Raw genomic sequence first — 19,666 nt, 5'->3', positions numbered from 1 at the left:
ACAAAAGTTCAGTGTTTTTAATGTGATTTCCTAGATTTCTTTAAGGAAACTCCAGCAGTGCTGGGACGGAGTTACTAAGTGGGGGTCCCCGAGCTATGGTGGCTGTAGCTGAGACTGTCCATGGCACGGGGCTTTTTGGGTCCTCCAGTCTTCTGTGCAAGAGGCTGGGCGCTGTGTTTCTGGTTTAACTTCCTCAAAGCACAGGCCACCATCAAATGCAGCGTGTACAAAGCACTTTTAAAAAGTACTTCAAGATGTTCAGCTACTGGCATTTGATTTTTGTTTTGATATTAAAACCATATATGTAACATTTTAGAATGACATTCTGTACCAATAAGAATTATGTTCATAGTCAAAATATATAGAAATCATTTATAAATATATTTGGAAAATTTTTGCTATGCATTATGTGTTAGGCATCGTTACTTGAGATTTGGAATGTATTTTTGCAATGTAATACTTGTATTCATGAGTAATCAAAATGTGTGCTATTTATATTATATCAAATGTTAATAGGAAGACAGATGCAAGTGTTCTGGGGTGTTTGATAGCACGCTTGAATAATACAGCAGTGAAAGGACGAACAGTAGGTGCACAAAAATATTTCTTGGGCTGATTTACTGAATCCATAATTGATGCTCTTTGTTTCTGCAACCCTTGCTTCCCTCCGCATAGTAAAAACTTATGTTCCAGGATTAAAAGCTCCTTAGGACCAGGACCTTTCCTTACTCATCTTCACACTCACCAGCATCTCTCCTAGTGTCTTCCATGTACAGAGCAAGAGTATTTGTTAAATTGAATTATTCAGGTATCACTACTGCTTCTCAACACTTCAAATGATATTTCAGGCTAATAGCTAAGCCACTAAAATAACCAGTGGGTCTCATTCTTTCCTGTTCATTCTAGAACCTTATTTCTGAAATTGTGCCTTTTAGAAAACGATTATCTAGTTTGCAATTATGTTTAAACTGTACTGGTGTGTATGTCAGCTCGGGGTGGTCCTGTGCGTGCACATCTCCGCATGACGCCCCTGGGATCTGCAGACAGCTCACAGGGCTTGGCCTCGGTAGCTGAGTAAATACCGTGTGGCCCTTTCCCTTCAATCACAGCTGTTTGTGGCCCAAACTCGGACCAACCCAGTTCTCTGCTGAAGCCTGGTTCCTGGACTCAGCATTTCTAGCTGTTTACATGAAAAGAAGTGAGTGAACCCTGGAACTGAGACGGCTGCGTGGGATGACCCTCTTCTGCTCTGTGTGAAAGAGAGTGGGGGGACGTGGTTTGCGGAGGTCAAGAAGGACAGGCAGCAAGAGCCCAGGGGTCTGCGGGGGGGTGAGCCTCAGGAAGGGCTTGGCTTTTACAGCCTGGACTTAGATTCCCGAATCCCATATTTTTAGTCATTTCTCTGTCTTGGTTTTTGGTGTTTGTGTTTTCTTTTTTTCATTCTTTTGTTTTTTTGTTTTTGTTTTTGTTTTGGCGGGGGGTTTGCTTTATTTTTACAAGCCCGTGTATATGTTGACCTTCGTGAAGTAGATTCCTGGAATATGTGATTTAGAAAAAGCTTTTGTGTCCACAATAAACTGTATTCTACGTTTATCAGTTCTAATTCTTTTACTTTCGTAACTCGAGGGGAGAGGACGCTGCATCCCTGCCGGGCACCGGCCGGCTCGGTGTTCCATGCACTCCTGGCCTCGGTTGATCTCGCTGTGCCTGGCTCTCTCCGGGGTCACTGCTTCCTTGGCCCTGCCTTGCTCAGCAGCACGGCCCCGGGAGCAGCAGAGCGCCGCCCGGACTCGCAGCCTCGTTCTGAGCGTCCAAGTCCATCTCCCTCCCTGTGTGCGAACTCCATAAGCTTCTCCCTGAGCGACTTCAGCTGAGCCTGCGATTATGTGTTTATCTGTGATTCGTGAGATCGCCCGGCTTTCTCTCTAGAATGTAGTCTTCATGAAGGCAGAGACCTCGTCTTCCTGGAGGGATTCTTTTAGGGGATAATCACTGCATTATGTTCACCTCATTTTTCTGTGAATGTGTTCCGCGCAGGCAGCTATGCCTTAATAGTTCCCTGCCCTCCGGATTTCTGTGGGTCAGAAGAAGCTATTGCCTGAAGTCTGAAGCTCACTGAAGTGTTGTATCCATCCTCCCTCCCTCCCTCTCTCCCTCCCTCCCTCCCTCCCTCCCTCCCTTCCTTTTGAAAAGTGGGTCCCACACCTAATGTGGAGCCCAACATGGGCCTTGAACTCATGACCTTTCATTCAAGACCTGAGCTGATCAAGAGTCAGACATTTAACCAACCGAGCCTCCCAGGCGCCCCTGAAGTGTTTCTTCAGCTGTACCTACATAATTACCTCTTTCTTTGCTCTTCATTTTTCTTACATCTCAAGTCTTCCATTTGGAATCACTTTCCTTCTGTCCTGTAGAATTTCCCTTAATGAGAGTGTGCTGATGGGAAACTCAGTTTTTGTCTACCTGAGTATGTCTTTATGTCATCATTTTCTTGAAATAAATCTTTGCTGTATAGTTGAGATTGATAAAAATTATCTCTCTGTATCTTGACTCAAGCATAGTTACTTTTGGGTTCTTGCTTTATTCTTCTCAGTCTTCAGTATGGTTTTTTATTCCCTGGATATTTTTTTAAGGTCGTCATATGTTTTTTGGGACATAACTACATTTCACATGAACTCTACACCTGTTTCACAGTTTTTACATTCTCTCTGAATTTACGTTGCTTGCTTTTGTGTCATCCGGCTCACGGATGGTGGCTTACTTGCTCGTGTGTTTTCTTTTCTTTTCTTTTTTTAATTGTGAATCACAATCTTCCTTGGGCCTTTTTAAATGGCCGTTCTTAGGGACTCTGTCTGAGCTCCTTTCGTGGACACAGCATGTGTACTTGTTTTCTCCAGTCACCTCAGGCACCACTAATCCAGGACTATTTAAATTATCTCATGAGATTTTTGTTTAGGCGGCAAAGTAGTATGGATTCAAGCCTTACACCCACAGGATACACTATTATGATTTCGCAGAAGATGTTTTTATTTTCCCTCCAGCAGTAAATTCAAGATAATCTGGGGTCCTACTAATCTCCTTGTGGCTGTGAGTGTAGTTGCACTTCAGCTAAAATGAGGCGTTGGCCCCTTGCAGGTCCGTACTCCCTGTAGGGGTTCTGTTTGCCGCGGTGGCTTCCTAAGGGGAGGTCAGTACGACTAGGCTTTGCTGCTCTCAAAAGCAGTCCAGCTGAGGATTTGCTGGCCTCGAATATTCCTCTGTTGGCTTCTTTTTAGACTTCTTTGGTTCCATCAATTCTTCTCAGTCCAGCAATCCATTAAAAGGTTTGTAAAACGTGCTTTGTCCAGCCTTTAAATAATTTTAATATTATTTTTCTCTGGGGTATCATACTATCTAATCTGCCCTAAAGATGCTGACATACTTTAAAATGTAAGCTAACAATATTCAATGAAATATATTGTTTCTCTATATATAAATATTATGTATATGTGTATATATATGTATATAGGCCCATGTGAGCAGATACATGTGTATTTTCTTAATACAAGGTGGCATATTATATTTATAAATATTTTTCAAAAATCACCTCAGGACTTTGAATCATAATTATAAAGCCTCAAACAACTCACACTTATAACAGAATATATATGATTTCATGAAAAAAATATAATAATGTAACCCAAGTGGACTGAGATAAAATTTTTAGTCTATATCAAAAATATCGAGGATTAAGATACAGATGGGAGGAATTATAAAATTCTTATAAAAGGATTAATTTCTTTTTTCATAAATAAGAATCAGCAAAAATGATTTCCAAATTGATGCATTAAGAAATAGAATTTAGGGGCACCTGGGTGGCTCGGTGGGTTAAGCCTCTGCTTTCGGCTCAGGTCATGATCCCAGAGTCCTAGGATCGAGCCCCACATCGGGCTCTCTGCTCAGTGGAGAGCCTGCTTCCTCCTCTCTCTCTCTCTGCCTGCTTCTCTGCCTACTTGTGATCTCTGTCAAATAAATAAATAAAATCTTTTAAAAAAAAAAAAGAAATAGAATTTAAATAGTATTTTAATATATCAAAAGTTCCACTGGTAGAATTAAAAGCTCACATCAATATTACCAGAGAGAAAAACATTTAAAGAAAACATGGAAAGTTAAGAAAAAGATAGAAAACAAACTAAGTAGTATTAAAACACTAAAAATAAAACATGAAATAGATCGTGGTACTCCTTACAAAAATATGTCACAACAAAATTGTAAGTAGAATGGGCCCAGCTATCAAAAGAAAAAAGTCTTAAATTAGATTTAAAAACCCCACAACTGTCTTCTATTTTATAGAGACACATATAAACAAAGGACTCAGGAGTAGTTAAAAATAAAAAGGCAATTTTAGGTCCATCTGGGTGGCTCAGTCGGTTAAGCACCTGTCTTCAGCTCAGGTCATGATCCCGGGTCCTGGGATGGAGGCCCGCATCAGGCTCCCTGCTCAGCGGAGAGTCTGCTTGTCCCTCTCTCTCTGCCCTTCCTCACCCCCTGCTTGTGTTTCCTCTCTCTCAAATAAATAAATAATTAAAAAATAAAAATAAAATTTAAAAGGTAATTTTAGATGGAGCAAACCTATTCCAGAAAAATGAAAACAAAAGGAGAGCAAGTGCCACAAGATCAATGATGAAGTTGAATTTGGGGAATAGAAGCGTTAAATTGGAGCCAGAGGTCACTTGGCGTTTGTGAAGTGTTTAGTCTGCATGGAGGCAGAGCTGTTGTGAAGTTTATGCCGTAAACATTTGATGCGCCAGAATTTGTAAAGCAAACACACCCCCCAAAAAAAGAACAGAAGAGTACAATAGTAATTTTAGGATTGACAGACCAAAAATACAATTCAGAGAATGTTAGTAGTATCAATGAGTAGATTTATCCAAAAAATGTATCTACCTAATTTTAGGACTTACCAACATGGATTTCCCTCTCTTCTTTGGGTTAGACCCACTTTGATGCACTTAGCCTCCATTTAAGAATTTCAGGTCCCCATAATGGCTAAAAAACGGAATTAACATAAATAATGTGTAATGTGACTCTTTATTGAGATATTGAGAGTATAATATTTACAAAAATGAATTGTAGTATTGCTAAAGCTCTGGACAAAGTTGTTCACAGAAGAAAACCACATTCTTGAAGTATTAAACATCTTACATACATTTTTGATGCATTAATAAATAAGAGACAAAATTAATTCATTAATTCAGCACCTTCTTACTGGGTATGACTACATGGTAGTGTTCACGTACTAGCGACGCGGGCGGTAGTAAATTAAAATCTCTGCCTTCTTGGGGTTTGACGGTTTAATCCATGCACTTAGAAAAAGAAACAAGAGAATCTGAAAACTCTACAGACGTAGGGACACCTGGGTGGTGTGGGCAGTTGAGTGTCTGACTTTTGGCTCGGGTTGTGATCTCTGGGTTGTGAGATCGAGCCCTGTGTCTGCTTGAGGGTTCTCTCTCCCTCTGCACCTCCACTTCCCTCTCTTCCACCCCCCCTCTCTCAAATAAGTAAGTAAATCTAAAAAAAAAAAAAAAAGGCTATACAGATATAAGCTATTTGCTAACGTATTACTAAAGAAGAGAAAACAATTATTTATGTTTAATAATTTAGAAGATTCAGCAATAAGTAGAATGAAGATAAGTTATAAGAGGATGCTTGCACTAATAAGTAGGAAATCTAGACAAAATGGACAGTTTTTTAATATATAATGTATATGTAATATATAATATAAAATATATATTGTCCCGTTGAATGCAAATGATCATAGAAAGCCTAATAGGACCAGTAAATGGAAGAAACTAAAAACAGTGTTAAAATAAAGCTTTTTTAAAAGCCACTAGGACATATATTTCAGACTGATTTTTGTGTACAAACCTGGTTCAGGCCGTTGGCTGCCCCTGGGAACAGTGACGAGCCAGAATAGTTTCCCTCATTAGACCTTGCCTGTGCTTTTCTTGTTCACACTCCGCTGGCACGTCCTTCAAGAGAGAGAATTCCTGTGCATTGTCTCAGAGCTTGGAAGAAGGACCACTTCCCAAAAAATGATTCTGGAATTGTCCCATGTGAGTTCTAGGTCACCACTTTGTGAGTTGGACAAAGATGTTTAAACTTTCTAAATCTTAATTTAACTTCCATTGGTTAAATGTTATGTCATGCATGTTTTTCATTCAGCAACCACTTAAAATACCTGCTGTATACTAAACAGCTATGCTAAATTGCTGAGCATACGAAGATTACAAAAAACAAAACAAATCACCATTCCTGTCCTCAAAGAATGTACAACCAGTAGAGGAAATGGAGAAGTCCGCAGCTCAGTGTGCGGGGTCTTGAGTACACATGGAGAGGAAGCCAAGGTGTTCTGGGACACTGAATTTGTTGGGGTGCTCGGGTGCTCCCCTGACAAGCAAGGCAGATGATTAGCTCTATTGAAGCAGGGGTTGTCTGGGCAGATGATTGAAGACCTCTCACTTCACAGGTAAGAAGGGGAGATAAAGGGCTTTCTCAGGCAGAAGCAGCAGTCTGTGAGAAATCCCTAGTTAGGAGAGGAAGTAGCGTATTTGTATGTCCTGGCCCTTAGCAGAGACCAACGTAATGAGGCATGTGAGGTATTCTTAAAATATTTGTTGAAAAAAAAAAAAAAAACAACCTATCTTTCCCATGCTAAGATCTTGGTTAATTAAACTTTTGCTGTTTATACAGTTTTTCTCTTTCATACCTGGTCTTTTACTCTGATACATAACATACTTTATAATAGTATCATTATGAGTTTTCTCATGTTATCTGTAAGAGTTGATTGTAAAAGCTGAAAACCTTTCAAACTCATAAATTTTTATATAGTTTTTCGTATATTGGTGTTAAAAACCAGTTTATAGCAAGTACTTTAAAGTAATTGCATGACTTTCCTCAACTGCACAATGAACTTCAGTAGGTTGATTTTCAAGGCTCATGCAGAGTTAGTTCTCTCTTTAAAGTCCCAGTGAGCCTGGGACCAGCTGCTCCTGGCCAGCTGCATACATCTAAATTCATTTACTGTCCACTGCCATCTAGTGTCTTGTGAGAAAAATAACTCAGCGGAAAGCCTAAATGATAGACTTTTAAAGAATTTCTAAAACTTAACTGATTGCGAATTGAACCTTTAATACAAGAAATGAAGTTTCCTAATAAAGTGGTCTTTGAATTGTTTATGGGAAGGAAGATCAGAATGATGTCTACAAGCTGACCTATTTAATTGATGTCAGTGAACCAGATTTTCCCATTTCATCAAAAAATCATGTTTTTTCAATAAATTCTGAGTCTTTTCTAGTGTTCATTTTCCACCACATCTTTTTCTGCTAATTTGCTTTTTTGTAATTTGAATGTTTTCTTATGGCTTCGTTGAGTCAGCCTACTGGTTATGACGATTGTTACCAATCTTGCCTACTTTCCATTACCTAACCTTAGAAATAAATATTAAAAATTGCTGTTATTCCAGAAATATTGGCTTGTTCATAATGGTTTTCTTTGAAAAATTGAAGAAGCTAATTTGTCCCCTCCGCACCCCATGGCCGGTCTCTTTGACGGTCCTCGGCAGTGGAGGACTAACAGTCAGCCCCTGTGAGAACCCTCAGATGAGAGAAAGACCAACAGCAGGACTGATCAAGTTGCATGTTCTGAATGCTGGTGATTTTTTTTTCCTCTGGAAAGAGCAGAGGTGGTTGAGGTTTGAAACTTTGGAAGTTTTCCTTGTTTTTAGTTGTTTTTATCTCTAGCCCCCCCTAAAATATGTTTGTGCTAATAAAAGCTTTCATAGATGATACAGTGTGAGATCAGGAATTAATTTTAGAGACTCAGTTCAACATGGCATTTTTATACATAAATGATGTAAGTACATGCATAGTAGTCTTAATACATTCTAAAATACTGTGTGGTGATGTTTGATAAAAAGCAGTTTCCATTCACCCTCCTATAAAATAGTCTGCTTTTTATCTTAATAATCTGGACATCCCAGGAAAAACCCTTATGTCAAAAATCATGTTTTTTTTAAATAAATTTACTCTGATGAATCCCTGAACTCTACCTCAGAAAATAGTATACACTATATGTTAATTAACTGAATTTAAATAAATACAAAAAATAAAAGCTACTTTTCCTTTGTAAGTTTCCCTAGTACTTACTTACACCCATTATAGGTTAATTCAGTAATGCAGCCCCTTTGCCAATGAAAGATGCAAAGTATATCTTATCAAATCAACTATGATTACTTTGAAACATTAAGAACTGAAGCAAGACTTGCCTTGTCAGGTCACAGAATGTACGACAAGTTTATAGTCACTCAGGCAGTGTGGTGGACAGATCGACTGACCGGTACAGCACTGAGAATTCGGAAACACCCAAGTGTTCTCAGAGTTTGAGTATGTGGCGACGGTGGTAGCTTAACCACGAAGGAGTGACAGTTCAGTACACAGCTGTCCATCTGATGATTTCCGGAGAGTAGATAAAGGTGGGCTTAATGACACTTCCCCATCCCTTGGGTACATGTAAAATCCAGCCTCTAATTTAGAGGTGTGTTACTGATTTTTTCCACTTGCGATAATCGCTGCTGCTGAGTGCGGTCAGCGGCAAAGGTCATGACCGACAGCGCGTGCTATCACTGAACACGGGATTCAGACCAGCGGCTGATCTTCCATCGGAAATGGATGTTACATGGTGAACCTTTGCACAGGGAATTGTATGGAGTAAAACACAGAAACAAAAGAATGGGAAGGCACTGATGCAGAGGGAGAAGGTGAAACCACGTCAGAAAGAGGGGTCAGTCCTGGGTCGGTCCTCATTTTCCCTTCCCTCCTGGGCGTTTGGCCTTCATCTGATGATTTTTCAGTACTCTGAGCACTCGCCTCTGGCCGTCATTTGGAAGCATTTCTATTTGATAAATATGAAAAAAAATCATAAGGTAATTGGTAAAACAAAGATAAAGTTTCCACAGTAAAGGATTATTTAATTTTTTGGTAACTATTATCTACAAGTTTTTCAGATTCAATCAACCAGTTGAAAGATTTCTAAACCTTTTATTGTCAGCAAGCTTAACACATAGAATAGCTTTCCATATACCCTTGGTGCAGTGTTTGCTACGTGTTTCTCATGCCTCGATAGAAACCCTACATAGAAGGGATAAATAAATATTTTATAATATTACAGATATGACCTTTTAATAATATAGGATTATATTAGCTATTCTTAGGTTATTGACTTTTGAAGGTTAATTATAACTTGTAGATATTATTAAATCTAGCTCTAAAGGGCATATAGCAAAGTCATCCAAAAGAGATGTCTGTTGTAGATCTTCAAACAACAAAGCCAAAGACTATTTAAAAAAAAAAAAAATTTTCAGGGCGCCTGGGTGGTTCAGTCTGTTAAGCATCTGCCTCCAGCTCACATCATGATCCCAAGGTCCTGGGATCGAGCCCCACATCGGGCTCTTCCCTCAGCGGGGAATCTGATTCTCCCTCTCGCTCTGCTGCTCCCCTGCTTGTGCCCGCTCTCTCTGTCAAATAAATAAAATCCTTAAAAAAAAAAAAAAAAAATCCAAAGCTGCTGCTGGGAGCTTGCCCCAGAGTTTACCTTGTGTCACGGTCCTGGGAAGCTCTGTGGGAGGGAGGCAAACCACTCAGTTGTGTTCAAGCTCATTTCCTACATTCCGTCTTTGGTAAAGAAAGCATCCTTCTTGTGATTAACTTTCTCAGAGTTTGAGAAAATCATTATCATTTCTGATTTTTCTTCAGGCTAAATATACCACATCCTTTGTAGTGTTTTTCTTGCAGTCGTTCCTTCTTCCTGTTCTGGAACAACTCTTCTGCTCTTCCCTCATTCCTAAGAGAGGGTGGCTCACTGACTTTTACTGTGGCGGGGACAGACACTACATCTAATCGAAGTCTCAATTTCATCTACACCATACGCGTATTGGTGGTAGTGGAACTACGGTAACTCTAAAACTGGTGACGTGAATTCTAGGCTCTTTGAAAATAAATACAGTGAAATTTTCCTTTGCTGTCTTCTATGTAGTTACATTTTAAAGATCTTTTTAAAGCAGAATAAACACTTTTAACTTAATCTCTTAAAAAGAATCTTTAAAATGTATTTCCCATAGGCATTGATTGTACTTAATTACAAATGCTGTGTAAGCGTAGTCCTAACTAATATAGATATATGTGTGAATAAAATATTTTGAACTTAGCTTCGAATCTAAGTAATGATGATTTATTTAAAGCAGCTGGGGGTGCACCTATGCTCTGCTTCCCTCCCATCTCCCCACTCCCAGCTGACTGATGGACCTCCTTCCTAGGCTTTACTCTACTGTGATAGGAAGGTTTTTTAGGAAGAAAGGGTATACTGACATTATAGAGCTTGAAAACCATGCATCTATCTATTAAGTGTATAACTATAGCCAACTCCGTGCTTTCAGCTAGAATTTGCTTAGTAATAGCAAGTATTAGTAGGAACACAGCTTGAGAGGATTATCTAATCTTACTGCCTCAGAGGTCTTCAGACTTTAACTTACAGCAGTCCAATTGAAGAGTAAAGTGCTGGGAGAATTTACCTGAGCTTTAATATTTTTCAAATCAAGTAGGTAGTCCTAATGCAGTTATGCTCAAATATTGCCCCCAATCTCTAGGTGATTTGTTTTGATCGGCAATTCTTACTTAGTAGCAATTTATTTAAAATATTGGATTTAGTCAAAATAACTGATCATATTTTTAAAAAACAGTTAGTCCTAAAATAGTTTCAGGATTTTACCTTCTCTACCTAATCATTGGAAAGGGAAACATGTACCCAGCTTTGTCCAAAATACTTTAGATTTTTGCTATTACTAAGCAATAAATTTGCTTAGTAATAGCAAGTATTGGTAGGAACATGTATAGCTTAAGAGGATTATTGGATCTTAAAAAGATTTTTAATGAAAATGAAAAATATAACGAAATTAATTTGACTTGTAGTCCCTGATCCCGTCTCCAGATTTGTAAGTCCAGCCTCTAGGGGAGGTTGGGAGGTTGGGCCTGATTTCTGTTTCTCGACAGTACCTTGACTCCAAGGACAACTTTTTTTTTTCCATTTTATTGTTCCCTCTATATCAAAATAGGAAGCTATTTTAAGAGTTTTTTTTCTGCCGAGGCATTCGTTGAAGTCCTGTATCTACCCTGTATTTTGTGTCCTCTCGGGAATGTGAGAGAGAATTTCACCTCACATACCCGTGCGATCAAAGCACTTTCCTCATTTCCTGTCTCTCTTCATTGGCTCACTATTGCTCATGATAAGTAGTATCTAGGAGTCGTCCTGTAGCGCCGAGCACAGGGAGGTCTGTAAAACATGTTCTTTCTTCTCGCCAGAGTCTGTGCGTCTTCACTCCACCTGGAATCAAAGAAGGAAAACCCCGGCTCATCCCTGCTGGGCCCATTGCCCAGGGTACCACCACCTCTGCCTACGTGGCCAAGTCCAGAAAAACCTTGCTAGTGGAGGACATCCTTGGGGTAAATGGCTTTTTACTCTGTGACACTTGTAACCTGAAGTATTTTATAAAGATGATGTATCATATTGATATTAAGATTCAAACCATTTTATAAAAGCATTAGAGTAAGATACAGATAAATAAATGAATTTGTATGTAAACTAAAATTTGTCCTCAGAAAAATCATATCTTGGGGCGCCTGGGTGGCTCAGTGGTTAAAGCCTCTGCTTTCGGCTCAGGTCATGATCCCAGGGTCCTGGGATCGAGCCCCAAATCGGCCTCTCTGCTCAGCGGGGAGCCTGCCTCCCTGCCTACTTGTGGTCTCTCTCTCTCTGTCAAATGAATGGATAAAATCTTAAAAAAAAAAATCATATCTTATATACCCACTGAGAGTTCGATTTGAATAGTTCTTATTTTAACACATACCAGTACAGTTAATCATAAAATGTATGTTTATATTGATGTAAACTAAATGATCACTGTTCTGTGTTATATATCCTAGCAAGATGGCTATGGATGCTGTGTACCATGCTACCCCAGGTTTGTGGGTCCTACAACAACCACCCGTGCCTTCTGATGAGTCTGTGCATTGGGCCATCTTGCTGATTGGGCTGTATTCAGCTGGGCTTGCTTATGCGTCTGAACTGGCCGTCACTTAGCAGTTGGCTGGCCGCTGAGAGCCTCAGTTCTCTGTGTTTATCAGTCCCCTACCTCCCCACCCGACCCCTAAGGAAAGCTGGCCCGGAATGTTCTCATGATGGCGGGGAGATTCCAGAGGACAAGTGAAACATGCAAATGAGTTTTCAAGCCTCTGCTTTCATCTGACTCACTTTGCATTAGCCAAAGGAAATCACATAAGCAAGCCCAGATCAGTACTGGAGGACACTGACGAAGGACACGGGTGTGGGCAATGTGACGGTCTTCCACACTGTATGTGAGCGTTGTGATGAGATGGGACTACCTGAGCCTAGACTTCGAAATTGACAAGCATGCAAGTGACTGTAGAGGTGCGATGACATTGCTCTGGGGAGCTAAGTGGGAGTCACGAGAGCTGGGTTTTAATTCTGGTTTTGCCACTAATTATCTGTGCAGATAGAGCTATGGATGAAGAAAGTTGCTAAAAGATGAGATCTTTATTATAAGATATGGGGGACACTTGGGTGGCGCAGTCAGTTAAGCCTCTGACTCCTGGTCTTGGCTCGGGCCATGATCTCAGGGTCGTGAGGCTGAGCTCTGCATCGGGCTCTCTGCTCAGCCCGGAGTCCGCTTGAGATTCTCTCTCTCCCTCTCCCTCTGCCTGCCCCCTCTTTGTGTGCACTTTCTCTTTCCCAGAAACACATAAAATTTTTTAAAAAGATAATTATTCGACAAGATAGAAATGCTAACTACCACTACAATGGCAGTTGTATTACAATGTATAAATGTATCAAATCAACAGTTTTATACTTTAAACTTAATAATGTCATATGTCACTATATTTCAATTTTTAAAAATATTAAAAGTAGATACTATACAAGTTGTCATTTGAAAATGTTCCATTGTATATGCAGGCTTTCAGAAGATCTGTAAATTGCAAATATATATTTGTACTGTTCTTGATTTAGGAAAAGCTTCCTACAGAAAACAGAAATCAGATAAACAGAATGGTGCTTTGGTATCAATTTATTGAATTTCCCTGTCTTCCTTTGAGTGATTTGCTAAGCTAGAAAGTTAAAAGTCAAAGAATCAATTGCATTTTTCACAAGTAATTGATAATTATTGGATAATTTGAATACTTCATGTGAGCCTTTGAGATTCAGTCAGAATGACTATCATTAACATACACTTCTGTGTTATTCTAACCTTCAAAATAGAAGAGAAACCATTTTTTTAAAAATATTTTATTTATTTATTTGACAGAGATCACAAGTAGGCAGAGAGGCAGACAGAGAGAGAGAGACAGAGAGGGGGAAGCGGGCTCTTGGCTGAGCAGAGAGCCTGATGTGGAACTCGATCCCAGGACCCTGAGATCATGACCTGAGCCGAAGGCAGCGGCTTAACCCACTGAGCCACCCAGTCGCCCAAGAGAAACCATTTTTTATATTTATTTTCCTTCATATGATATTTATATACCGGTAAAGCCCTTGGAAGAGTTCCAGCACGTAGAAGGTGATGCTTAAATATGTGTTAGCCATCATAATTACGTTTATTGTCTCGTGAAATTGATGTGTATTCCAGGTTAGCTGGATTCTCCTGCCCAGGGTTAAAGAAGTAGTAAAGGAGCATGTGGCAGTGGGCACCAAGTTGCCGAGGATGAGCATTTCCTTAAATGTGGCATGTGGTGTCCGCCGTCATCTGGGTTTCCTTTGGAAAGGGCTGCCCATTTTTCATTACAAGTATTAGGCAATTTCTGGCAGAAATAAGCATCCTAACGTAACGATTCCACCTCTTTTACTGAACGTATGTCTTGTTCTCCTTGGATTTCTCAGGATGAGCGATTTCCGAGAGGTACTGGACTGGAGTCGGGGACTCGCATCCAGTCGGTGCTCTGTTTACCGATTGTCACTGCCATTGGCGATTTGATCGGCGTCCTCGAGCTGTATCGGCACTGGGGCAAAGAAGCCTTCTGTATGAGCCACCAGGAGGTGAGGCTCGCCGGTTGAGGAACTCGTTAGTGTTGTTCAGCTAATAAATGAATGAATATTTAAAATCACCATGTGCTTAACAATGTTTTGATGTTTTGTTTTGTTTTTTTAAGATTTTATTTATTTGACAGAGAGATCACAAGTAGGCAGAGAGGCAGCCCCGAGAGAGAGGGAAGCAGGCTCCCTGCCGAGCAGAGAGCCCGATGCAGGGCTCAATCCCAGGACCTGAGATCATGACCCGAACCAAAGGCAGAGGCCTTAACCCACTGAGCCACCCAGGCGCCCCTGTTTTGATGGTTTTTAAAAACCTTTATTTTTGTTTTGTAGTTACTTGGAGAGAAAACTGATTAAATTAGAAATATAGTAACTTATTTTAGTAAGAATCCATTCTAACCGTAAAAATAGAACTGTGCCATATTGTGAGTCAAATAAAGTAGGAGGAGGACTTTGGAGAGTTTTCACATTCTGGTTGTCTGTGTTTTCCTAAAAATGTCCTCTTCCTAGAGGATATCCCGAGCTAAGATTCCAGCATCACATTTGGAAACAGTGAGTTCCATGCACTGTTCCCTGAATCAGAATTTGCTCATTGGTCCTGAAATGAGATCCGTCCCTCCCCGTATACAGATGCCCCGGTGCCTGTCTGTGCCTGTACTACTCCTGCCCTGCGCCCTCCCTCCAGCCACACTGGGCCCTTGAGCAAGGCTGACTGGCGTCTGCACAGAGCCTCTGCGTCTGCCCCCACGTCTGCTTGGATTGTGCATATCCTCCTTGTCCCCTCCCCAGCCGCCTCCTTCAGGAGTGTCCTCACATGTCGCCGTGTCAGGGAGGAGGAGGCTTTCCCTGAACACCTCGTGTATCTCCACACTGTGCCTTTGTTTCTCTGGAGCCCCTTGTCACCGGCTGGAACCCTGTGCACTTCCCATATTCTTTTTCTTGTCTTTCTCCCTCAGCCCCCCCATAAGCTGTTCTGGAAGGTGACGGGGTGGGAGCAGTTTGTCTCTAGCACCTGGAGCACCGCCTGGTACCCAAGAGGCACCCGGTGAATGTTTGGGAAGCGAATGAATAGTAAGAGAAGCAGAGTAGCTAGTAGTTGGAGAATTTGTCAGCAAAATTTTAGAAATATATCATCGTTGTAAAGGGATGATGGTTGAGGCCATTTTACTAGTATTTTTGTTAAACTGGAAAATAATTATTTTATGTGAAAATCATTGGATGGTAGCTCTCTTAAGCAATTCATCTTGCTTTTTATCCAAAGTTAAGAGGAGCGAGAACATTAAACTCAGTTATAAAGAGGCAGGAAATGTAAACGAGAAATGTTGTACTTATTTGATCCTCCGTGTTTGGCAAAATATTCACATACTCAGTGGCCTCAGAAAATTCTTCATAGACGTGTGTGCTAGAGCCCTTTGTTAGGATGTCTGCATGCGACTAATCAGAACGTGTTTCATCCTCTTTCTTTAGGTTGCAACAGCCAATCTCGCCTGGGCTTCAGTAGCAATACATCAGGTGCAGGTGTGCCTTCGGGGTGTTCTTAGGGCCCCCCTTAAAGAGAGAAGAGTTGTGTAAAGTGCAGCCACTGGGGGCCGGGGTAGGGGGTTAATAAGTGACCCTCACGTGTTATTTTTGGATATTAGGTATTTTGGTATTTCTAAAGTTTTGTGTCTATTCACTTGTATTCACTTATTCCCTGCCTTAAATATCTTGCAATTATTTTTATATATTTATATGTAATTATTAATCATCTGTGCCATAAATGGTATATGTCCTATGATGGTTTTTGTTTTCCACTGAAAGCAAAGGAGTGGTCTCCCACTGGCCATAGCATTGATAGTACATTTTTATGACTCTCTTTCCTAAATCGGAGCATCCTTTAAACCAAAGGGTATGGGAAAAACATTCAGGTCGAATTTAAAATACCTGGTTCTCTTGAAAATACAATGTAATTTAAAAGGTCACAAACTTTATCAAAGTTCCCGGCAACTAGACCTCAAGGTCCGGGGCACAGGAGCTTTGTATCCTGCCGTTCTTTGTCACTGCTGTTTTGTTTTCCGCTTCAGCACACCCGGGCGCGTGATGGGAGCAGATCACGTGCACACTTGCGGGGTGGTAGTATGAGGAGCAAGGACCGCGCAGAGCCGACTGTGTGTGGTCTACGTGCAGTCTGTGCCCAAGTGTCGCTTCTGCACGGGGGAGTGGTTTAAAGAGCACGGCTGGAGGCAGACCATCCGGGTCTGGACGCTGGCCCCTCAGTAACTCCGGAGCAGGCACGGCTCTGAGCTTCCGTGTGCCTCCGTGAATGAGACGGTGACTCAGAGCACAGAGAGCAGAGCTTAGCGCATGTCAGCAGAAGTATGACGCGTCACTGATAGCCTTACTGCTTCATACGCAGGAATTGTGTTATGTCTTTTGAAATAAAATCAGGTAAATAGTACGCAGGGATTGCTATTTTAAATAAGCGGAAATCTCTCGGGATTAATACCGTTATTTTCTGTGGCAGGTATGCAGAGGCCTTGCTAAGCAGACGGAACTGAATGACTTCCTACTTGATGTGTCCAAGTAAGTGTTCGCTTCTCAGGTTGCAGTAGGGCTTGCTCAGGGGTTCAGGCTAAGTGCAGGCTCGGACAGGGACAGACCACTGCTGTCCACTGCCGTCAGGAAGTGGTCTGCTAGGAGAGGTTCACGTTTCGAACCAGAAAGTTACGTTCTCATCCGTGTTCACTTTACAAGCGAAGGACTGCCGGATGTGTATGTGATGATGTTAATTTGCAGTTTGCTGTATATTTTCTAAATAGACTCACTGGAGAATGTTAAAGACACTAAGTATTTCTATTTTGTACGAGAAAACTGAGAGCAGTAGAAGAGGAGGAAATGTTCTAGTTTATTACTTTCCAAAAAGTCCTCTCTGGCATTATCTACAATGTCAGTAAAGTAAACCATATTATCAATATTATTATTTTAATTTTCCCATGTATGGCAGCTCAGATATCGTTTTAGAGAAAATGTTCCATTTCCCCAAAATCTGACCTAGAAAAACCTCCTTGGGTTGGCAGTGAAAGCACTTTCAGATGTTTATTACTTTCGAGGTTCATAACTGGTTTTGCCTGCTACAAGGAAGAGTGTCCACAGATGTGACCCATCTACTGAATTGGTGAAATCTAGAGTAATGCCCCAGGTTGTGCTCACTTCAAGGTCACGTCCTCTGGCAAGTTAATAGAGGAAATACGTACCTGTTCTTCCACCAGCAGCAGCTCTGACCGTATTCTCTCTCATAGATCACTTTGGCAATGCTTATAACTTACCATTCATGAGCGTTATAATCCCATCCCTAATTAGCCTGGAGTTGCTGCTTTGTGTTACATGTATTTCTTGAAATACGAAATGAGAGAAGCATGGGAGTGAGAATGCTCTCATGTGACCCCGTAAGCCAGCTATGTCCCTGAGAGAGAATTACACTGTGTCTCTGGGACACATGATACTGTTACTTCGGAGCACAGAGAGAGGGAAGCTGTGCGCCTTCCTTTGCTAATGTATCTGACAGTCTTGCGAGTCCTCACAGTCCAGCTGGATCCCTGTAAGCCTCCCCCAGGGGACAGCCACTCTTTGCCATCTTCCTTGCTGTGCATTCCTCAGTGCACAGATGAAGCGAAGTCTTGCTGGCCCCAGGCTGAAGGGGAAGTGTTGTCTTCTCAACAAAAGGCATTGCTTATCGCCCTTAAGTTATCTTAATTCTGAGTACCTTGCTAACTTCGCAGGAAACTCAAGTGAGAGCAGTACCTTGCCAATAGATCCCAGATTAACACAGTCCCTGAAATACATACTTACTGATTGATCTGTTTATCAGGTTGACATTTTGATGTAGGTGCCATGTATCTCCAAAAAATTTACTTGCTATTTATAATAATGAATATATCATTTACTTGTGCAAAGTCGATGGGCTATTAACATTTCTTGTATCCTGATGTTTCTTCTCAAATGAATTCCATTGCTTTCTCAGTACAGTTACACTAACATTTTAACATTCCAGTTTTTCCGTGATAATTTACATTTTAACTATATTAATAAGATTTAGCAAATTTAAATTTTTTTCAGATATTCATGAAAATATTAAATATGGTGAGCCCCATTTTATCCCTTCATTGTTTTGGTTAAATGCTACAGACTTTCTCTCAAAATAGGTACTTACCAGTAAAATAATTACTTAATTCATCCTCTGAAATTAGAGATCTTCATACCAAAGTTAATGATAAAGTTTCATTCATCTCCCTAAAGTAATGTTATTGGTTGCTTCCACAGAAGGAGAGAAGTCAACATATATCTTTACATTTTTTGCTTAAATGTATGCAAAAATGGGAAATGTATTTATTTTAATATGTTCTGTGTTATTTAGATTAATTACCAGTTATTATGTTCCTTTTTTCAGGACATATTTTGATAACATAGTCGCAATAGACTCTCTACTTGAACACATAATGGTAGGTTGCTTTTTATTTTGAAAATGATTGTATTTAACCCTTAGATTCGTGTCCTAACATGTGGTAGAATATTTTCAGGTATTAGATGTATGTGCTGTGTTAAGTACGATGAGAAGACAGTGCTTAGTGAGTGGAGGTGTTGCTCTGATTTGTCACTTTTGATTAATTTTGGAGGCATCTTGAATAACTTTTGGAAAAATATCTGAGTTTTTCATTATTCAGTGGCGAGCCATACTTTGAAAAGACATTTAGTTCCCTCTTATACTCTGCGGAATACCTTTTGCATACCAACTACACTAGGAACTCCCAACTGACTCTTCTTCATCTTAAGGTCCATTCTGTTTGGTTTTAATCTTAATTACTCCTGTCTGGCAGACTGATAAGCACTTGCAGCTGAAAGCCATTAAGAACTGGACTTCTATGCATATTTTCCTGTATTGCTGCCCTGGTGCTCTGACAAGACCTCATTAGAGAAGTGGGTCCCGGCAGAGCGGCCTGTCTGTGCCCACCACAGGGGTCGGGCTTGCTTACTACCCTTCTTGCCCTTTGCGCGCTTCGATTCGGGTTCTTACTCCTTCCTGTTTTCCTGGTCTTTGCTCAGAGGATTGCGACCCTTTGCAATAAGTTACAGGCACATAGGCTTATCTCCAGGCTTCATGGTACGCACTGATGTGTTTCTCTTTGATATCATGGCAGGTGAGTATAAAGTGTGATATGCTCTGTGTCTTGTGGAGACAAAGTTTAGGAAGGGAATTAATAACATTAGGAGTTCTTTATTGCTCTCAGCCCATTCCTTATATAATTAGTTTTACTGATGGTTTTATTTGGATGAAAAAGCCTACTTAATTGCATAGTAAAAAATAATTTTCTTGCTTATGACAAAATTTAAGAAGTTTGTAAAGAAGTGAAAAACACTAAACTGTAAAAATATAAATATACGAATTGACATGGTTTGACGAGGAGTATAGGAAACACTCGTTGACTAGTATTATCTTCTTAAAAACAGTTTTATTGAGATATAATTTACATACCACACTATTCATCCATTTAAAGTATTC

At 40.4% G+C, this 19,666-nt stretch overlaps 1 protein-coding gene across 5 annotated transcripts in view; it reads left to right on the top strand.

Annotated features, from left to right (window-relative positions):
• Window positions 1–19,666, top strand: part of PDE10A (phosphodiesterase 10A) — a 293,855-nt gene that overhangs the window by 207,018 nt on the left and 67,171 nt on the right. For 4 of the 5 annotated variants that reach the window (XM_047734525.1, XM_047734528.1, XM_047734527.1 and 1 more), the window contains exons 6-10: window positions 11,394–11,534; window positions 13,981–14,136; window positions 15,598–15,648; window positions 16,634–16,692; window positions 18,557–18,608. In XM_047734525.1, the coding sequence (XP_047590481.1) occupies window positions 11,394–11,534; window positions 13,981–14,136; window positions 15,598–15,648; window positions 16,634–16,692; window positions 18,557–18,608 (459 nt within the window). The remainder of the gene's footprint in view (window positions 1–11,393; window positions 11,535–13,980; window positions 14,137–15,597; window positions 15,649–16,633; window positions 16,693–18,556; window positions 18,609–19,666) is intronic. The other variant, XM_047734526.1, reaches the window with a different exon arrangement.

Source organism: Lutra lutra, chromosome 6, assembly GCF_902655055.1.
Source record: "Lutra lutra chromosome 6, mLutLut1.2, whole genome shotgun sequence".
Taxonomy (NCBI): domain Eukaryota; kingdom Metazoa; phylum Chordata; class Mammalia; order Carnivora; family Mustelidae; genus Lutra; species Lutra lutra.
The sequence above is the reverse complement of the archived record's forward strand: the minus strand, read 5'-3'. Positions and strand labels throughout refer to the sequence as shown.